At 40.7% G+C, this 14745-nt stretch overlaps 1 protein-coding gene across 9 annotated transcripts in view; it reads left to right on the forward strand.

Moving 5' to 3' along the window:
* Clasp1 (cytoplasmic linker associated protein 1) overlaps positions 1-14745 on the forward strand; it is a 264790-nt gene that overhangs the window by 36620 nt on the left and 213425 nt on the right. For all 9 annotated transcript variants that reach the window (XM_042685291.1, XM_042685295.1, XM_042685298.1 and 6 more), the window contains exon 2: positions 3522-3998. In XM_042685291.1, coding sequence (XP_042541225.1) covers positions 3804-3998 — 195 coding nt within the window. In that variant the 5' untranslated portion in view covers positions 3522-3803. The remainder of the gene's footprint in view (positions 1-3521; positions 3999-14745) is intronic.

Here is a 14745-nt window from a genome sequence, read left to right on the forward strand (position 1 = left end):
GAGCCACCAGTGCCTGGCTTATTTGTTAAAACTCTTACACAATTCTAGTTGAAGAAGAGGTTTTCTTTTTCTTTCCCCTCCCCCTTTCTCTTTTGTGCTGGGACTTGAACCCACAGCCTCCTACATATTAGGTAATCTTTTTATTACTGAACTATATTCAGGGACTGACGGGAGATTTTCTTATGAATGAGGTCTTTCTCAGTGTTTATTTAAGGAATATGGAGATTTTGTTGTTGCTTTCTAGCTAAGCATGAAGTCTGACCTCCTTTCTCAGTTAGAACAGAAGTAGGCCAGATTTCTAATAAGGGTTTGAGGAGGTTGCATGCTTACAAAACTACTTACTCTTAGTTTTCTTGAGTTTCTTCATCTATAAATGCTATGAACCTACTTCCACACAGTGTCTTGGTCTTTAGGGCAAAATATCAAAAGGCCATGATGATGGTCCTGGTCATTCTCCTTTAGAACTCCCTGGAAAGTGGACAATAACAGAGGAACCTTTATAGAACAACAGCCCTGTCTCAAAAAGGGGGAGGGGAAGTCTACACACTTATTTTATGGAGTTTGTTGATAAACTAGAAGCAGTATATATAAATTACCTAGCATAAAATCTAACATCTCATCTAGAGGCCTTAAAATGGCGTTGTTATCATAATTGGATAATATCTGTTGATTTTTATACCAAAAGGCCTAAAGGAGTAAAAGATTTAGAGGTATTAAAATATGATTCTTTCCATAGTGGCTGAAAGTTATCAAAATAACAAAAATCATTATACTGTTTAAAACAATAACGAAATATTATGTCTCATAATTCTGTGATTTGGGTAATTTGCTTGCTTGTGTGTGTGTGTGTGTGTGTGTGTGTGTGTGTGTGTGTGTGTGTGTATTAAGGCTTGAACTCAGGCACATACACTCACACACACAATCTAGGTTGGCGCCCCTCCTTTGCTTCTGTGTTTTGGTTAATTTGGAGATGAGGCTTGTGGGTTAGTCTACTGTAGCTGGCTTCGAACCTTGATCATCAGATCTGTGTCCTGAGTAGCTAGGATTATAGGCATGAGCTACCAACATCTAGTTTATCTGCTTGCTTTTTAGACTTTCACTTACACAGCTATTGTTAGACGGTGGTCATGATGTTGGCTGTAGGTTGGAGCCTGTTGGTTCCTTCAACGTGACTTTTCATGTTTAAGTTCTAGACCAGCTTCTTTACAACATGGTAGCCCTAGGGTGACATTGTAAGAGAACCAGCCCTCGAGATTACAAGTCAAGTTTCTGCTTACTTCCCAGGGGAAGTCCAAAGTCTCTTAGAAGAGACAGAATTAATCTGGCCAAGGAGGAGTAGCAGAGAATTTGTGGCCATTTTTTTAATATACTATAAACCTGATGCCTATTGATTTTTTTTTTTTTCAGTTTTCCCATGTCATTGATACCATCCAGTATAAGAAAGGAAGAGTAATAATTTCTTATTAAAAATACTTTTGGGTATGTGTCCATGTGTGTATGTGTGTATATATATGTGTTGTGTGTTGTGTATTGTGTGTACATACATACTGGGCATACTGGGGCTTGAACTCAGAGCCTGGGTGTTGTTCTTTAGTTTGTTTGCTCAAGGCTGGTGCTCTACTATTTGAGCCACACATCTACTTCTGAACTACTGGTGATCAATTGGAGAAAAATATCTCATGGATGTTTCCTCCCTGGGCTGGCTTTGAACCTTGATCCTCAGTTCTCAACTTTTTGAGTAGCTAGGGTTACAGGCATAAACCACCAGTACCCAGCTGAAAATTGCTTTGTGCAGATTTTCTTTCTGGCCTACTTGTTGCCTGAGTGTGGAAATGATCAGAAAGCAGATAGCTCTTTAGTTTGAGGAAGGATTGCTCTGTGAGATTATGAGTCTTGTTGAATGCCTTCCTTCCCTCCCCAGGCCCCCAGCATGGATTTAAGACCATTCAATAAAAAATGAGTAGTCATTTGCTGGGGCTTTGAAGAAGGGTGCTTCTTGGGGCTGGGAAGGTGGCTCAGTGGTAGAGCGCTTGCCTTGCATGCATGAGGCCCTGGGTTCGATTCCTCAGCACCACATAAGCAAAAAGAAAAAAGCCGGAAGTGGCGCTGTGGCTCAAGTGGTAGAGTGCTAGCCTTGAGCTGAAGAGCTGAAGGACAGCGCCCAGGCCCAGAGTTCAGGCCCCACGACCGGACTGGAAAAAAAAAAAAAAAGAAGGGTGCTTCTTGTTGTGTGACTTGATTTACGTGATTCTTATTTGTATCAAAAAAGATGATTCTAAGCCAAGTGAGATAGTGTGTCCTTATAATCCTTGCATTTCAGAGGCTGAGGCAGAAGGACTGGGAATCAAGGCCAATGTGACTTTCGTAGCAAGATCCTCTCTAAAGTCGGTGATTCTATAATTTGGAAGACTAGCATCTTCTTTATGTTGAAATTAGTGATGGGCTGGGACTAGGAAAGAGGAGAATGACAATATTCATACTAGAAAAGTTACATTGCATAAAAATTTATACTTATTTGACTATAGGACAAATTTATCTGCTAGAACCTCAGGAATATTTCTATTTACCATCAGGGAGGTATTGCATCTTGAAGTTACGTTGTTTTTGGGTCTTCCTACTTTAGAATGAGAAGGATTGAGTAATTTTTTTAGGAGAGAAGATATTGAAACAAGACACACATATGTATATTTGTTTTAGCAGCAACGGGGTAACCAGACAGCTTGTATATATAATTTGTCTAATTAAAACAAATTTGGGGCTGGAGGGGTTAGTTCAGTGACAGAGCACTTGCCTAACATACATAAGGCCCTGGATTTGCTCCCCAGTATTACAAAACCCAGTTACCTCATGTCCTGTGCTTCAAACAAACCTGATTTTTGAGAGCTGATTTTATAAACAGAACACCAGACTCAAATGCAATCAACAGAGAATACTGTGTCAGTAACTGAACAGAACATGAACCTATTTCCTTTTTCTCCTTTGTCTCTTTTTTTTTTTTATTGTTGAAGGAGGAAAGAGAAAAAGCAAGAATTTTGATGTAGGTGCTGCCAGTGACTTTGGCTAATGTGACCCAACTGGACACTTTGGCCTTTGATTTTTCTGTGATGTCCGCTCCTCTTCTAGTACTTAGATTTTTGGAAGACTGATAATAAGGCAACATCTTACTAAGCTTTAATACCTACAGTGATTCATAGAGCGGTGTTAGGGTTTTAGATGGGAAGCAGAATTTAAGCAACAAATATGGTAGCCACAGCAGAAGATTGCTTTTCTGACTAGTACATTTATAATTTGGGAAATTGTGAAGAATGTCAACCTCATTGGCTCTTTCCTTTGGATTTTGACGTCCTTCATAAAAATAATAATTTTGTTTTTCTGGTAGATTTGCCAAGCATTCATGCTCACATAGCATATGTGATTATAAACCATTCTGTAGTGTGAATTTCTTTGTCTTTGATTTCATGTTTAATAATATTTGAATGTTATACTCTCTGTGCTGATTTGTTGTTCTCCTCTCTTTTCAGAATGGACTGCTGAATTATGAAGTATTTCAGACTCTGTAGTAGAACACTCCGCCGCTCACTTCTTTATCTCTTACTAGTTATTTAAATTGGACTTTTAATATCCTGCCAGCTGCTCTTCAGACACACATGGTGCATTGTTGCCATTCCCCGGATTGCATCTTTGAAACACAGGCTCTTAGTAACCTTCAGCGAACAAAGAGGCCACCTCCCGGGCTTGGCTACCGGGAGGGAGTCATCCTGACTGCCCTCTAGCTTTTGCTGGATCTGGATTTGAATTCCACCATGGAGCCTCGCATGGAGGCCTGCCTGGCCCAGGTGTTGCAAAAGGATGTGGGGAAACGACTGCAGGTTGGCCAAGAACTTATAGACTATTTCTCAGATAAACAGAAGTCTGCTGACCTTGAGCATGACCAGACCATGTTAGATAAGCTTGTGGATGGACTTGCTACCTCTTGGGTGAACTCTAGCAATTACAAGGTAAGCTGTGTTTTAAGAGGTGCTCTTGAAGGTGGCTGCCTTGGTAGACCAAAATTGATCTTTAAAAAAAAAAAAAATAGTCCTTTGTCAGCCATCAGCATGATTCCAATAAGACACTTACGCAGGTTGTGTCTCTGGGCACTGTTCTGGAGCCAGTATTTTTTGGTGGAGATAAAAAAATCCTTGTTCTTAAGCTCTTTTAGAGAAGGCCAAGTGAAGAGATGAGGAGAGGATTTTATTTTGGGAAGTTTACAAGTATTTGCAGCCTTGAAGTTCAAGTGTATATTGTGTCTTGTAGTGAAGAGATTTTGAGACCTTGGTGAGTAGCCCTTCATGAATAACAAGTCTCTTCACTGCTGTCTCAGGATTCAAACAGGCAGTAGGATGTGAAGCATTTTATGTCCCAGTCACTGTTCTTAATCCACTAGGTATCTGAAAAGAAACAGTCTGATTGTTAAGGACCCTTCTTTGACCTGTGGGTCAAAGTGAAGATTACCTCCTTATTTCTTGGCCCAAATTCCATCACTCAGATGAATTGTGAAAATTAACTATTTTACCAAAGACTGAAGACCACATAGAGCCTAAGGTGCTAAGCAGGTCCTGCTCTTCTTTGAGTGGCCTCTTTTGGATCAAGGTTGGCTAGGAAGTTTGTGTGAGTGCTAAGAGGCATTATAGATAATTTAAAAGGGGTCTTCAATAGAAGTAGAATCTTTTGTGCTTTTGTTTGTCAACTTAGTCTTCTGAGATTAGTTTAGATTTAGAACATGGTTCTTTCAGAATTCCTTCTTTGGTGTTAGTATTCTTTTTTTTTTTTTTGGTGGTCCCGTTGTGGGGCCTGAACTCTGGGCCTGGACACTGTCCCTCAGCTCTTCAGCTCAAGGCTAGCGCTTTACCACTTGAGCCACAGCCCCACGTCTAGCTTTTTTCTTTTTGCTTATGTGGTGCTGAGGAATCGAACCCAGGGCCTCATGCATGCAAGGCAAGTGCTCTACCACTGAGCCACCTTCCCAGCCCCTAGTATAGTATTCTTTTTTTTTTTTTTTTTCCGGTCGTGGGGCCTGAACTCTGGGCCTGGGTGCTGTCCCTCAGCTCTTCAGCTTAAGGCTAGTACTCTACCACTTGAGCCACAGCGCCACTTCCGGTTTTTTTTTCTTTTTGCTTATATGGTGCTGAGGAATCGAACCCAGGGCCTCAGGCATGCAAGGCAAGCGCTCTACCACTGAGCCACCTTCCCAGCTCTAGTATAGTATTCTTATAGTGTAGTATAATACTCTAAATAATTATACAAAGGGATTTTTAATTCAACAAATAATTTTTTTTTGGTGTATATCTGTGCAGGTACTGGGGCTTGAACTCAGGGCCTAGCCACTGTCCTTGAGTGTTTTTGCTCAAGGCTAGCATTCTGCCACTTGAGCCACAGCTCCACTTCCAGCTTTTTGATTGTTCAATTGGAAATAAGAGTTTCACAGATTTTCTGACTGTGATTTGCTTTGAACCATGATCCTCGTATCTCAGCCTCTGTAGCTAGGATTTTAGGCACGAGTTACCAGTGTTCATCTCTCAAGTTTTTAAGTACGAATATGTCTTGATCATTGTTACCCCTTCCATTGTCCTCTCCCACCTTTCTCAATAGCATTCATTAAAACTCAGTCCAATCTAGGAGCGGTGAGGCTTTAAGACCCTAACATTTCACTTATAACTGAATATAACATTTATTCTCCCTGTATTTGAGGCTGAGCTGAGATTCTCTTTCATTCATCTGTTTATTCATTTGGCAGAAGTTAAATGCTTCTTATGTATATGGAACTGCTACTGGCTGGTGGAAGAGTTAGCGATGAGAGTTGATAGAGTCCAGATGTGGTTTTGAAGGACATGAAATCACCTTGTTTGTGTTTCAATTATAGCTTCGCTCCTTTTTCTGTGTGCATATTAAGATGCTTTTGGCTAGAAATAACTGAAAATAGAGTCAGTTGACCCAGACTTACTATGAAGAAATGTGTTATCTCAGGTAAGCCATCATAGTTGAGGCAATTTCTAGTGAAGAAGAGTAGAAGGAAAGTGTTATTCTATATCTGATGTGGAAACCTATCTCAGAAGCTCCTTGCAGACCTTCTGTGTGTTACCATGGCCAGATGACTTCAGTCTTTTGTCTCTATCCAGCATCATTGGAACCTGGAAGGAATGTAAATGATTGCTTTCAACTGTCCTGTTTACCTGTTTGAGAAAGGACCATCTTTCCTTAGTAAGTAAAGCATGTAGTCATATGAAAGGAAGGAGAGGACTCTTGGACAGTTATCAAACTCCTGAACAGCAGGTACAGGATGTGCAGTGATCAAAACACACAGGATTCTGGGGAAAACAGAAGAAAGGAGTAACACTGGACAGAAGAATTTTGAAGATAGAGTCTCTTTTCAGAATAGCATTTGCAGGATTACAAAAGAGTGATTGACTTGACCCTTGGTTGAAGAATTCTTGGTGAAGACAGCTTTGTATGAATTGAAGTCAGAAAGGTGGAGTTTGCTACCAATTTGTTTGGAACCATGGACAGATCAGTTAATTTCTTGGGAGTCCTCAAACTCTTAATATTATGTGACAATACTATTTACAGTTAATGGCTGGGTCTGTGGTTCTAATCTTAAAGAGCTGGGCAGCTCTTGTGTTTTAGGTTCTGTGGACTAAGACCAAGAGCATACCTTATTCTCAAGCTAGAGCCTAGAACCTGGAATGTGGTAAGTACTCAACAAATACTGGATGCATGAGTCAAGCCAGGAACGTAGACTGCTCAGCAAGTATTGCTGGTTGATTGACTGAAATCTGAAATCTTTTAGGCTCCTACCCCCTTTCTTCATCATAGATGAGACTTTCTCATTTGAATATTAGGTACATTTTAGACTATTTGACAATTTTTACATAGCGTACATAGAAGGGAATAGTTTTATATTAACAAAACTTTGAAGCTGGTCATCTAGACCTTTTCTTTTAAATTAGAGGCTAAAAAGAACATCAGAGTATTTTTGTTAGTTCTGTCATTTATTTCTGTTTCTGTCTCTCTCCTCCTATCCCCCTTCTCTGTTAGGCAGATGCTAACTTGAGTCATGCCTCTACCTCCAAAGGAAGAGTTATGTTTTTTTTGGAGAGGGGCAGTATTAGGATTTGAACTTAGGGGCTTGTGCTTGCTAGGCAGGCACTCTACCTCTTGAGCAATAACTCCAGCCCTGAGTATTACTTCTTTGTTTAATAAGGAAGGTAAATGAATGATAAGCAGCCTAGTGTTTTGCTTTTTAGAAATGTTTGGCTGGGGCTTGAATAATTTTACTTTTGAGTATTTCTTGACAAGATAGACAAATCTATATGTGCTGTTTATCTCAGTTTACTAGTAACCATTTGTTCCTTACTTACTAAGTGCCAGGAATTTTTTTAATGTTTTTTTAATATATATTTTTTATTGTAAAGATATTATTCAGAGGGGTTACAGTTACATGATTAAGGTAATGAGTACATTTCCTATTGAGCATTGTTACCTCCTCCTTTGTTTTTCCCCTACCATCCCTTCCCTCCCCACCTCCACAACTCCTCCCTCACCCCCACAATCCTGAAGTTGTAAAGTTGGTTTTCAACATAGTGTCTTGTACATCTCATTGTTACAGTGGGTAAACCTGTATCCTTATTTCAGCATTTTGTTATTTACCTTCCCCTCTCCAAATTAGAAAAATGTATATACAAGATTCAGGGCACCAGAATCAAATACAGTGACAACAGGAGTTATACCATGAAGGAAGAACATACAAAAGAAACAAAAAAAAATCACATAGTACATTATAAGAACATTAAAAGCAACATCAACAAAGATAAAACCTCTTATGTCCTTGTCTTGGGGTTCATTTCGCTTAGCATCATCTTATATGGTCATATGTACATAGCTTTTGACCTTTTCTGCCTGTCCTAGATGTATGGTGTAATGCCCCTGCAGCATAGCTGGTGGTATTCTAATATTAAATATGAGGAGACTGAGGCCCAGGAATATGTGCTAATTTCTACTACTGATTGTGGAACTGAGATTAAATGCAGGTCTCTGATATCCTATCTTGTCTTACATAAGAAGAAGGTTCAGCAAAATTGTTCTCTCTCTCTTTTTTTCTTAAATTCCAGTGTATGTTAACTGTACAAAGTGAAGGTTTTATTGTTACATTTCTATTCATGCATATTATTACTTTGATTATATTCAAACTTTTTCTTAAAGGCCAAAAGAGGTAAATCTATTAAATTTTATGGATTGTCTTAGACTTGCCATAATAGTAAAGTGGTTGGGCCCTTGTCTACAAAAGTAAACACAATATCAGTCATAGGAATGAGCAGGCCTGGCTGTGTCCAGTAGACTTGACTTACAGCAACTTTGGCCTAGCACTGGAATGTTGAACACATTCTATGTACTATATAGGTAAACACTTTCTCTTCAGTGTGGGAACCATTGGTTAGTCAGTTGGAAGAGAAGTAAGCCTTACTATTTGCATATAATTTGGGAATGGAGGGAACATTAGTATAGATTAGCATGTAGTTTGTTTTGAACTCATATATTTCTAGAAAAGCTATTTTATAGCTCTCTTCTCAGGCTCCTTGTGATTTGAATTCTTTTAGCCTATCTGTAATGATCTCATCATGAGTGATTAGTTACTTATGTACTGGTAAGTGGAAATACCATGGGGAGGAGGGGGTCACACTGTGGGGTTGTTGTTCAACCTGTAAGAATTTAAGTTCCATGTTGTCATAGTGACTGTGGCTAGAGACCTGTGTTCTAAAGGACCTCCAGCTATATTTTATCCTTCCTTTGGGATAAGAAGGGATGATCTGTTTTGGCATCTGTCTGGAGGGAATTGGGAGGGGTTTAGGCAGCTAGCATTTCCAGTTATTCTGACAACTTAATTCTGCCTGCTGCGCAGACACACTCAGTCTTACACCCTCATATCCAGTTGGGGCACATGACCTTTGTGAGCTCATTGGACACCCCATGTCCTAGAGGGCCAAGATGCTTTTAAAATGATAGCTTCTGACAGCTTCACAGGCCTTTCTCCTTGGTTTCCATATCCCGAAAGCTCTGAAAGCCTAGTATTTTCCATAATGCATTTGTGTCCTGATCTGAAGCAAACTGACCCGAAAGTCTTTAGTCTTTATTACCTGTTCAGGGCATGTTTCACTGCAAAAATGTTATGTATGATTGTGGGCAGATTTGCTCAAGGGGTTATAGTATATACAGTGGTTGCACTTATTTTCTCTTCTTAACACTCCCCACATTCTATATCCCAGAACACATCTGGTCTGGAGAGTTTCTGCTAAGTGATTAAGGGCCTGCATATGAGAATAATGTAGTAGAAATTGTGCTATATGTGTTCATTTCTAACTATTATCTGAGGTAGGATTTTTATTTCTATTTTATAGATGAGACTTGATTCTCAAAGAAGTCAGGTAATTTATTCAGGCTGAAGCTACCTGGTTCTTGAACCACATCTTTACACATCCAGGTTAAGCACTGTAAACCCATGAGTCAGATGTTGCTAGGAATACCGAAGAGAAAGATGGACACGGTCCATTCCCTGATACTGGACAGCCAGTGCCCAGTGTAAGGTCTGTCTAATCTAGAATGTGTGGACTTGATCTTTCCAGACCCTTGCTGTACTGCCTCGAATTTGATATTTGTGGGTTCTAAATCAGCCTCCAGCTACCTTGTCTCTGCCCTAAGGGCCTCCCCTGGTCGGACTGGAGGGACAGCTCAGTTAGTTATACAAATGCTCATGGTAAGATAGGAACTAAACTCCCTTCCATGTAATGTATATGAAAATTTATGGGTTGGAGATAAAGACATTAGGGTGTATTTAGTTGGAGAGGTCTTGAGGGGAAAGGACCAGGGCCAGGAAGACAGAAGTAATATGTCGTTAGGGTCTTTGAGCAGTTTCTCTTGTTCTTTTCCTCCTTCTCTGGACATCTTTACAGACTAGAGAAGGAAGCTTTTTTTTTTTAATTATAAAGAGTTCAGTGTAACCCCTGGATTGCATGTGTTTATGGGGAGGAGGGAAATGTGCTGACTCATAAGGAAGGTTCCCTCATTTCACTTGCCTATCTCCCAGCCTTGGTTTTCATTGAGGTTTTTCATTCCTGCCTGTGTCCTTGAGAGGAGAGCCAGAAAAGATTATTGGATTCAGATTAAATGACTTGTGTTTCCTTTTCTGGCAGTCTGCTCAGTGGTGCCATCTAGTGACACATTCTTTTGGAGGCTATCTACTTTTGTCAAGTTTTCCTTAACATTGTTAGTTGCTGGCTGCTGGAGGGGAATTTAAAACAATTTTAAAAGACAGCATATTTTGAGCAAAAGCAGAAACCTCATTACTGGGTATTTCAAGAAAATGTTTGTGGGATGTCAAGTTATCTTTTTCACAGGTTAGGTAGAGGGAGAGTCTGACGATGGAGCACTATAAAAATCCAAAATTAGGTAAAAGGAACCTGGATAGAGCCTGAGTACTGAGTCTTGAGGAATTTTCTGAAATACAGCTGGTTTTCTCATATGATTTTGGGTAAGTGCAACGAAAGGCTGTTACACTGTCCACCATTGGCTAAGTAAGGTTGTAAATGGGATGGAAGTGTGAGGTTGGCTAAGTGGTAGTTATCTCTCTCTCTCTCTCTCTCTTTCTCTTTCTTTCTTTCTTTCTTTCTTTCTTTTTCTTTCTCCCTCTCTTTCTCTCTCTCTTTTCTTTCTTTCTCTCTTTTTTTCCTTTCTCTCTTTCTTTCTTTCTTGTTGGTATGGGGTGCCACTTCCAGTTTTCTGGTGGTTAATTGGAGATAAGAGTCTCACAGACTTACCTGCCCAGGCTGTCTTTGAACTACAATCCTCAGCCTCCTGAGTAGCAAGGATTATAGGTGTGAGCCACCATCGCCTGGCTGGAATCTGTTTCTTCATCCTGATAAGCTTTTTGGCTGAAATAGTCTCCTAGACCCTTGGTCATGGGAGAAGAGGTAGTTTAGTAGGCTAGGGAGGACAATGTCACTCATATTCTGAGATACAATACTCAGACTCATCAGGTAGATTCAAGTGTGCACCAGTAAGTCTGAGTATTCAGGTAGAGGAGCCCTGAGGGACAATAAGTAGAGTGCCCTGCAGTACTTACTAGAACCTTGGTGTTGACTCTGGGCAATGGAAGCCGTTGAGGGACCCCAGAGTCTGAGAAAGATGGTATCCGCTAGGATTGACGGGAAGTGCAGAAGTCAATTTGAGTAATGGTGTTACAGTGAACATGGTTGTTGGGGTAGTAACTTCAATATGTGAAAGAATGAGATAAATTTAAGAAAGATTTCAGGTTTTAAGTGCAGTTATTAACTGTGGATAGATGCTCTGTAAAAAAGAAAGCCAAGTTCTTTTCCTGCATGATCCATTTGATTTCTTATCTTTCAGTAGAGAGATATCAAGAAAAAAACCCACCAAATAATTTTGTAGGTATTTTTGTCTTAGAGGTTTTAGCTGGGGGTTTTAAGCCAAGGAGCTTTGTGATTATACACATTATCAAACACAGATTTTTTTTTTTTTAAACTTGGTGCCTATATTAATGGCTTGAGCTTAAAGACTTGAGTGTTTTCCCTTAGTTTTTTCACTTATATCTGGCACTCTACCACTTGAGCTATACCTCTGTTTCTGGCTTTTTGCTGGTTAATTGGGGATACGATTCTCACAGATTTTCCTGTCTAGGCTGGCTATTAGCCATGATCCTCCGATCTCAGCCTCTTGAGTAGCTATGATTGTAGGTGTGAGCCACCAGTTCTCCACTCAGGTTACCCAGTGTCCAGTTTTACATATGTCCTTCAATATTATTTGCTCACCTCTGGGATAAATCATGTTTCAGCTTCCTATTTCATTTTTAGGGAAATGGATGGACCTGGAAGTTTCACATAGGAGAGAAAACATGTGCCCTTTATCTCTCTAAGCCTTACTTAACATAATTTTTTTTCCAGGTCCACATTGGACTGCAATCCTCCTACCTAATACCTCCCTCCCACTTAACTGGGATGACAGTTACATGACACCAATGCTCACCTAGTTCTTTGAGATAAGGCTGGGCTGGCCTGAAACTATAATTTGCCTATCTCTGCCTTTTATGTTGCTGCACTGGGCCACCATACCTAGCCTTGTTCTTTGTTTGTTTGTTTGTTTTTTGTTGGTCTTGTGGCTTGAACTCTGGGCCTGAGTGCTGTTCCTCAGCTCTTCAGCTCTAGGTGAGCTCTCTACCACTTGAATCATAGTACCACTTCCTGTTTCTGGTGATTCATTGGACATAAGAGTCTCACAGACTTTCCTGCCTGGACTGGCTTTGAACTGAAATCCTTCTATTTCAGCCTCCTGAGTAGCTAGGATTACAGGCCCTCTCTTTTATCCACCCTCGATCCTCACATTTCAACCTCCCGAGTAGCTAGGATTACTGGCGGGAGCCACCGGCACCCTGCTTTATTTCTTTAGAAGTCCCAAATAGAGTTGATTTAGGCTAAAGGAAAAGGGAGAAGTTAAGGAGATTAACAAGAGGGCAGGGTAGGAGGCCAGGAAAGGGAAAGCTCTAGGCCTGTTTCCAGCCAACAGTGTTTCTAGCCATTCCTATTTTTAGGGGAAAGATTCTTTGCACCCTTCCTTCCAGCTAGATACAGATGTGTTTTCTTGGGCCAGACTTTTTCTCCTCTGAAAATATTTTAGGTAGGATTAAACAACTTGCCTTGTCATGGCACTTTGTGAAAAATATGTTCAGAGATAGTGGGAGAAAATCAGTGCCCATCGATGTCAGCATTTTGTGAGGTTGACTGTATGCTACCAGTGCAGACCTGAGGGACCATCTGGGGCCAGCTATGCTTGGGACCCCATTGCTTCAGTGTGCAGCTCATCATATAAAGTGAATAAGGATGATATAGATTTCTAGGCCCCCACAACACAGGTGGGTATGAGCAGAGTGGGAACACGTGTACACACAGACCAGGTGCTAGGAGGATGGCTTCCTCCCTGTATTCCTCCCTCCCTCCCTTCCTTCCTTCCTTTGAACTTGGGTCTTATACTTGCTAGCTAAGTGCTCTACCTCTGAGACAGGCCTTCAGCTGTGTTTTGTAGTTAATTTTGAAATATGATGTCTTCCTGCCTGGGTGTGTTTCTGGACCATAATTTACCTATTTATTCTCATCATTGCTGGGATGACAGGCATGTGTCACTGTACTCAGCTATGGGGTGAGAAGTAGTTGTGTTTTTTTTTTTTTCCTCCCCTAGTCTCTTAAGTAACTTGGATTACAAGCATGAGCCACTGGCACCCAGTTCTCCTCTTTGAAAATAGTTCCAGTAATTTATAATGGAAAAATTAAGAGGATAGAATTTGGAGCCAGACTGTAGGACAGACTCACTTCTTTCCTTCCTAACTTCCCTCACTTCTTGGGTGGATAAATTGTGTAATCTTGTTCTGCTCTTTTTTTTGTTTGTTTGTTTGTTAAGATGGGGACAGCATCCATGTTATAGGTTGTCATGAGTGTAAAAGGCAAGAGTTCATGAGAAGTGGTTAATAAGTGCTTTGCACACTAGTTTTACTATCATTTCATAGCATCTAGCATATTTAGTCCTTCATTTCTTTGTAGCTGATCCAGCACTGACAGTGCTCACCCTTGTTCACCTGCAATGGATTTAAATTATTCCCAAACAGCCTAATAGTGGTAGAAAGAGAGGTCCCAGAAAACTAAACAGAGTCTGCAGAGCATCTTCATTTCAGGGAACAGAGGTTGAGGGCGGGAGGGAACACTGGCTATGTTTTCATAGCAGGTAAAAATTTACCAGACGAGGTCTCTTAGTATATTGTGAGGTATATATTCCATTTTTCAAGCTTTAGATTTTTTTTGGTTGGTTATGGGGCTTGAACTCAGGCCCTGGGTGCTGTCCCTGAGTCTATTTGTATTCAAGGCTAGTGCTCTACCACTTGAGCCACAGTACCACTCTTTCATTTTGAGTGGTTAATTGTAGATAAGAGTCTCACAAAGACTTTTCTGCCCTGGCTGAGTTCGAACTGCTATCCTCAGATCTCAGCCTTCTGAGTAACTAGGATTACAGGCATGAGCCACCGGCGTCCGGCTCGGGCTTTAGTTGGAACTAAGCAGTCCTCGGTGTGGGGTATATTAGTATCACTTGGGGCACTTCCAAGAACAACAACAACAACTAATAAAACCTCTAAAGCACATGTCAGAGCTGTGTAAACTCTCAATCAGGCTGCAGCAAGGGAGAGACCAAGCCGCCGTGCGCAGCAATCTGACTAATTGTTCAGGTGGGATACTTGACAAGTCTTTCAGTGTTGGAAGAAATTACACTCAAATGATTACAGTAAATAGTTGGTCTGCTCCTGTGCTATATAACAAAATTGCCATGGACCGGGTAATTTGCAAATAATGGATCTGGACACTAAGCTGCTGGCAGGTTCTGTGTCTCTACTCCATAGATGGCTGCTATTGTTGTGCCCTTTGGAGAGCATGAGTGTTGTATTCTCTGACGGCAGGAGAACACAAAGGGCCTTGCTAGGTTAAGTTTCCTACAGCCTGCTTAGAAAGTCACTTACATCAGTGAGAGCTCTACTAATGATGTAGTTACTTTCTTTTCTTTTTTTTTTTTTGGGTCCAGTTGTGGTGCCTGAACTCTGGGCCTACGCGCTGTCCCTCAGCTCTTCAGCTCAAAGCTAGCGCTCTACCACTTGAGTCACAG

This window comes from Dipodomys spectabilis, unplaced genomic scaffold (genome assembly GCF_019054845.1).
Source record: "Dipodomys spectabilis isolate Male_0828 unplaced genomic scaffold, ASM1905484v1 ptg000094l, whole genome shotgun sequence".
NCBI classification, from domain to species: domain Eukaryota; kingdom Metazoa; phylum Chordata; class Mammalia; order Rodentia; family Heteromyidae; genus Dipodomys; species Dipodomys spectabilis.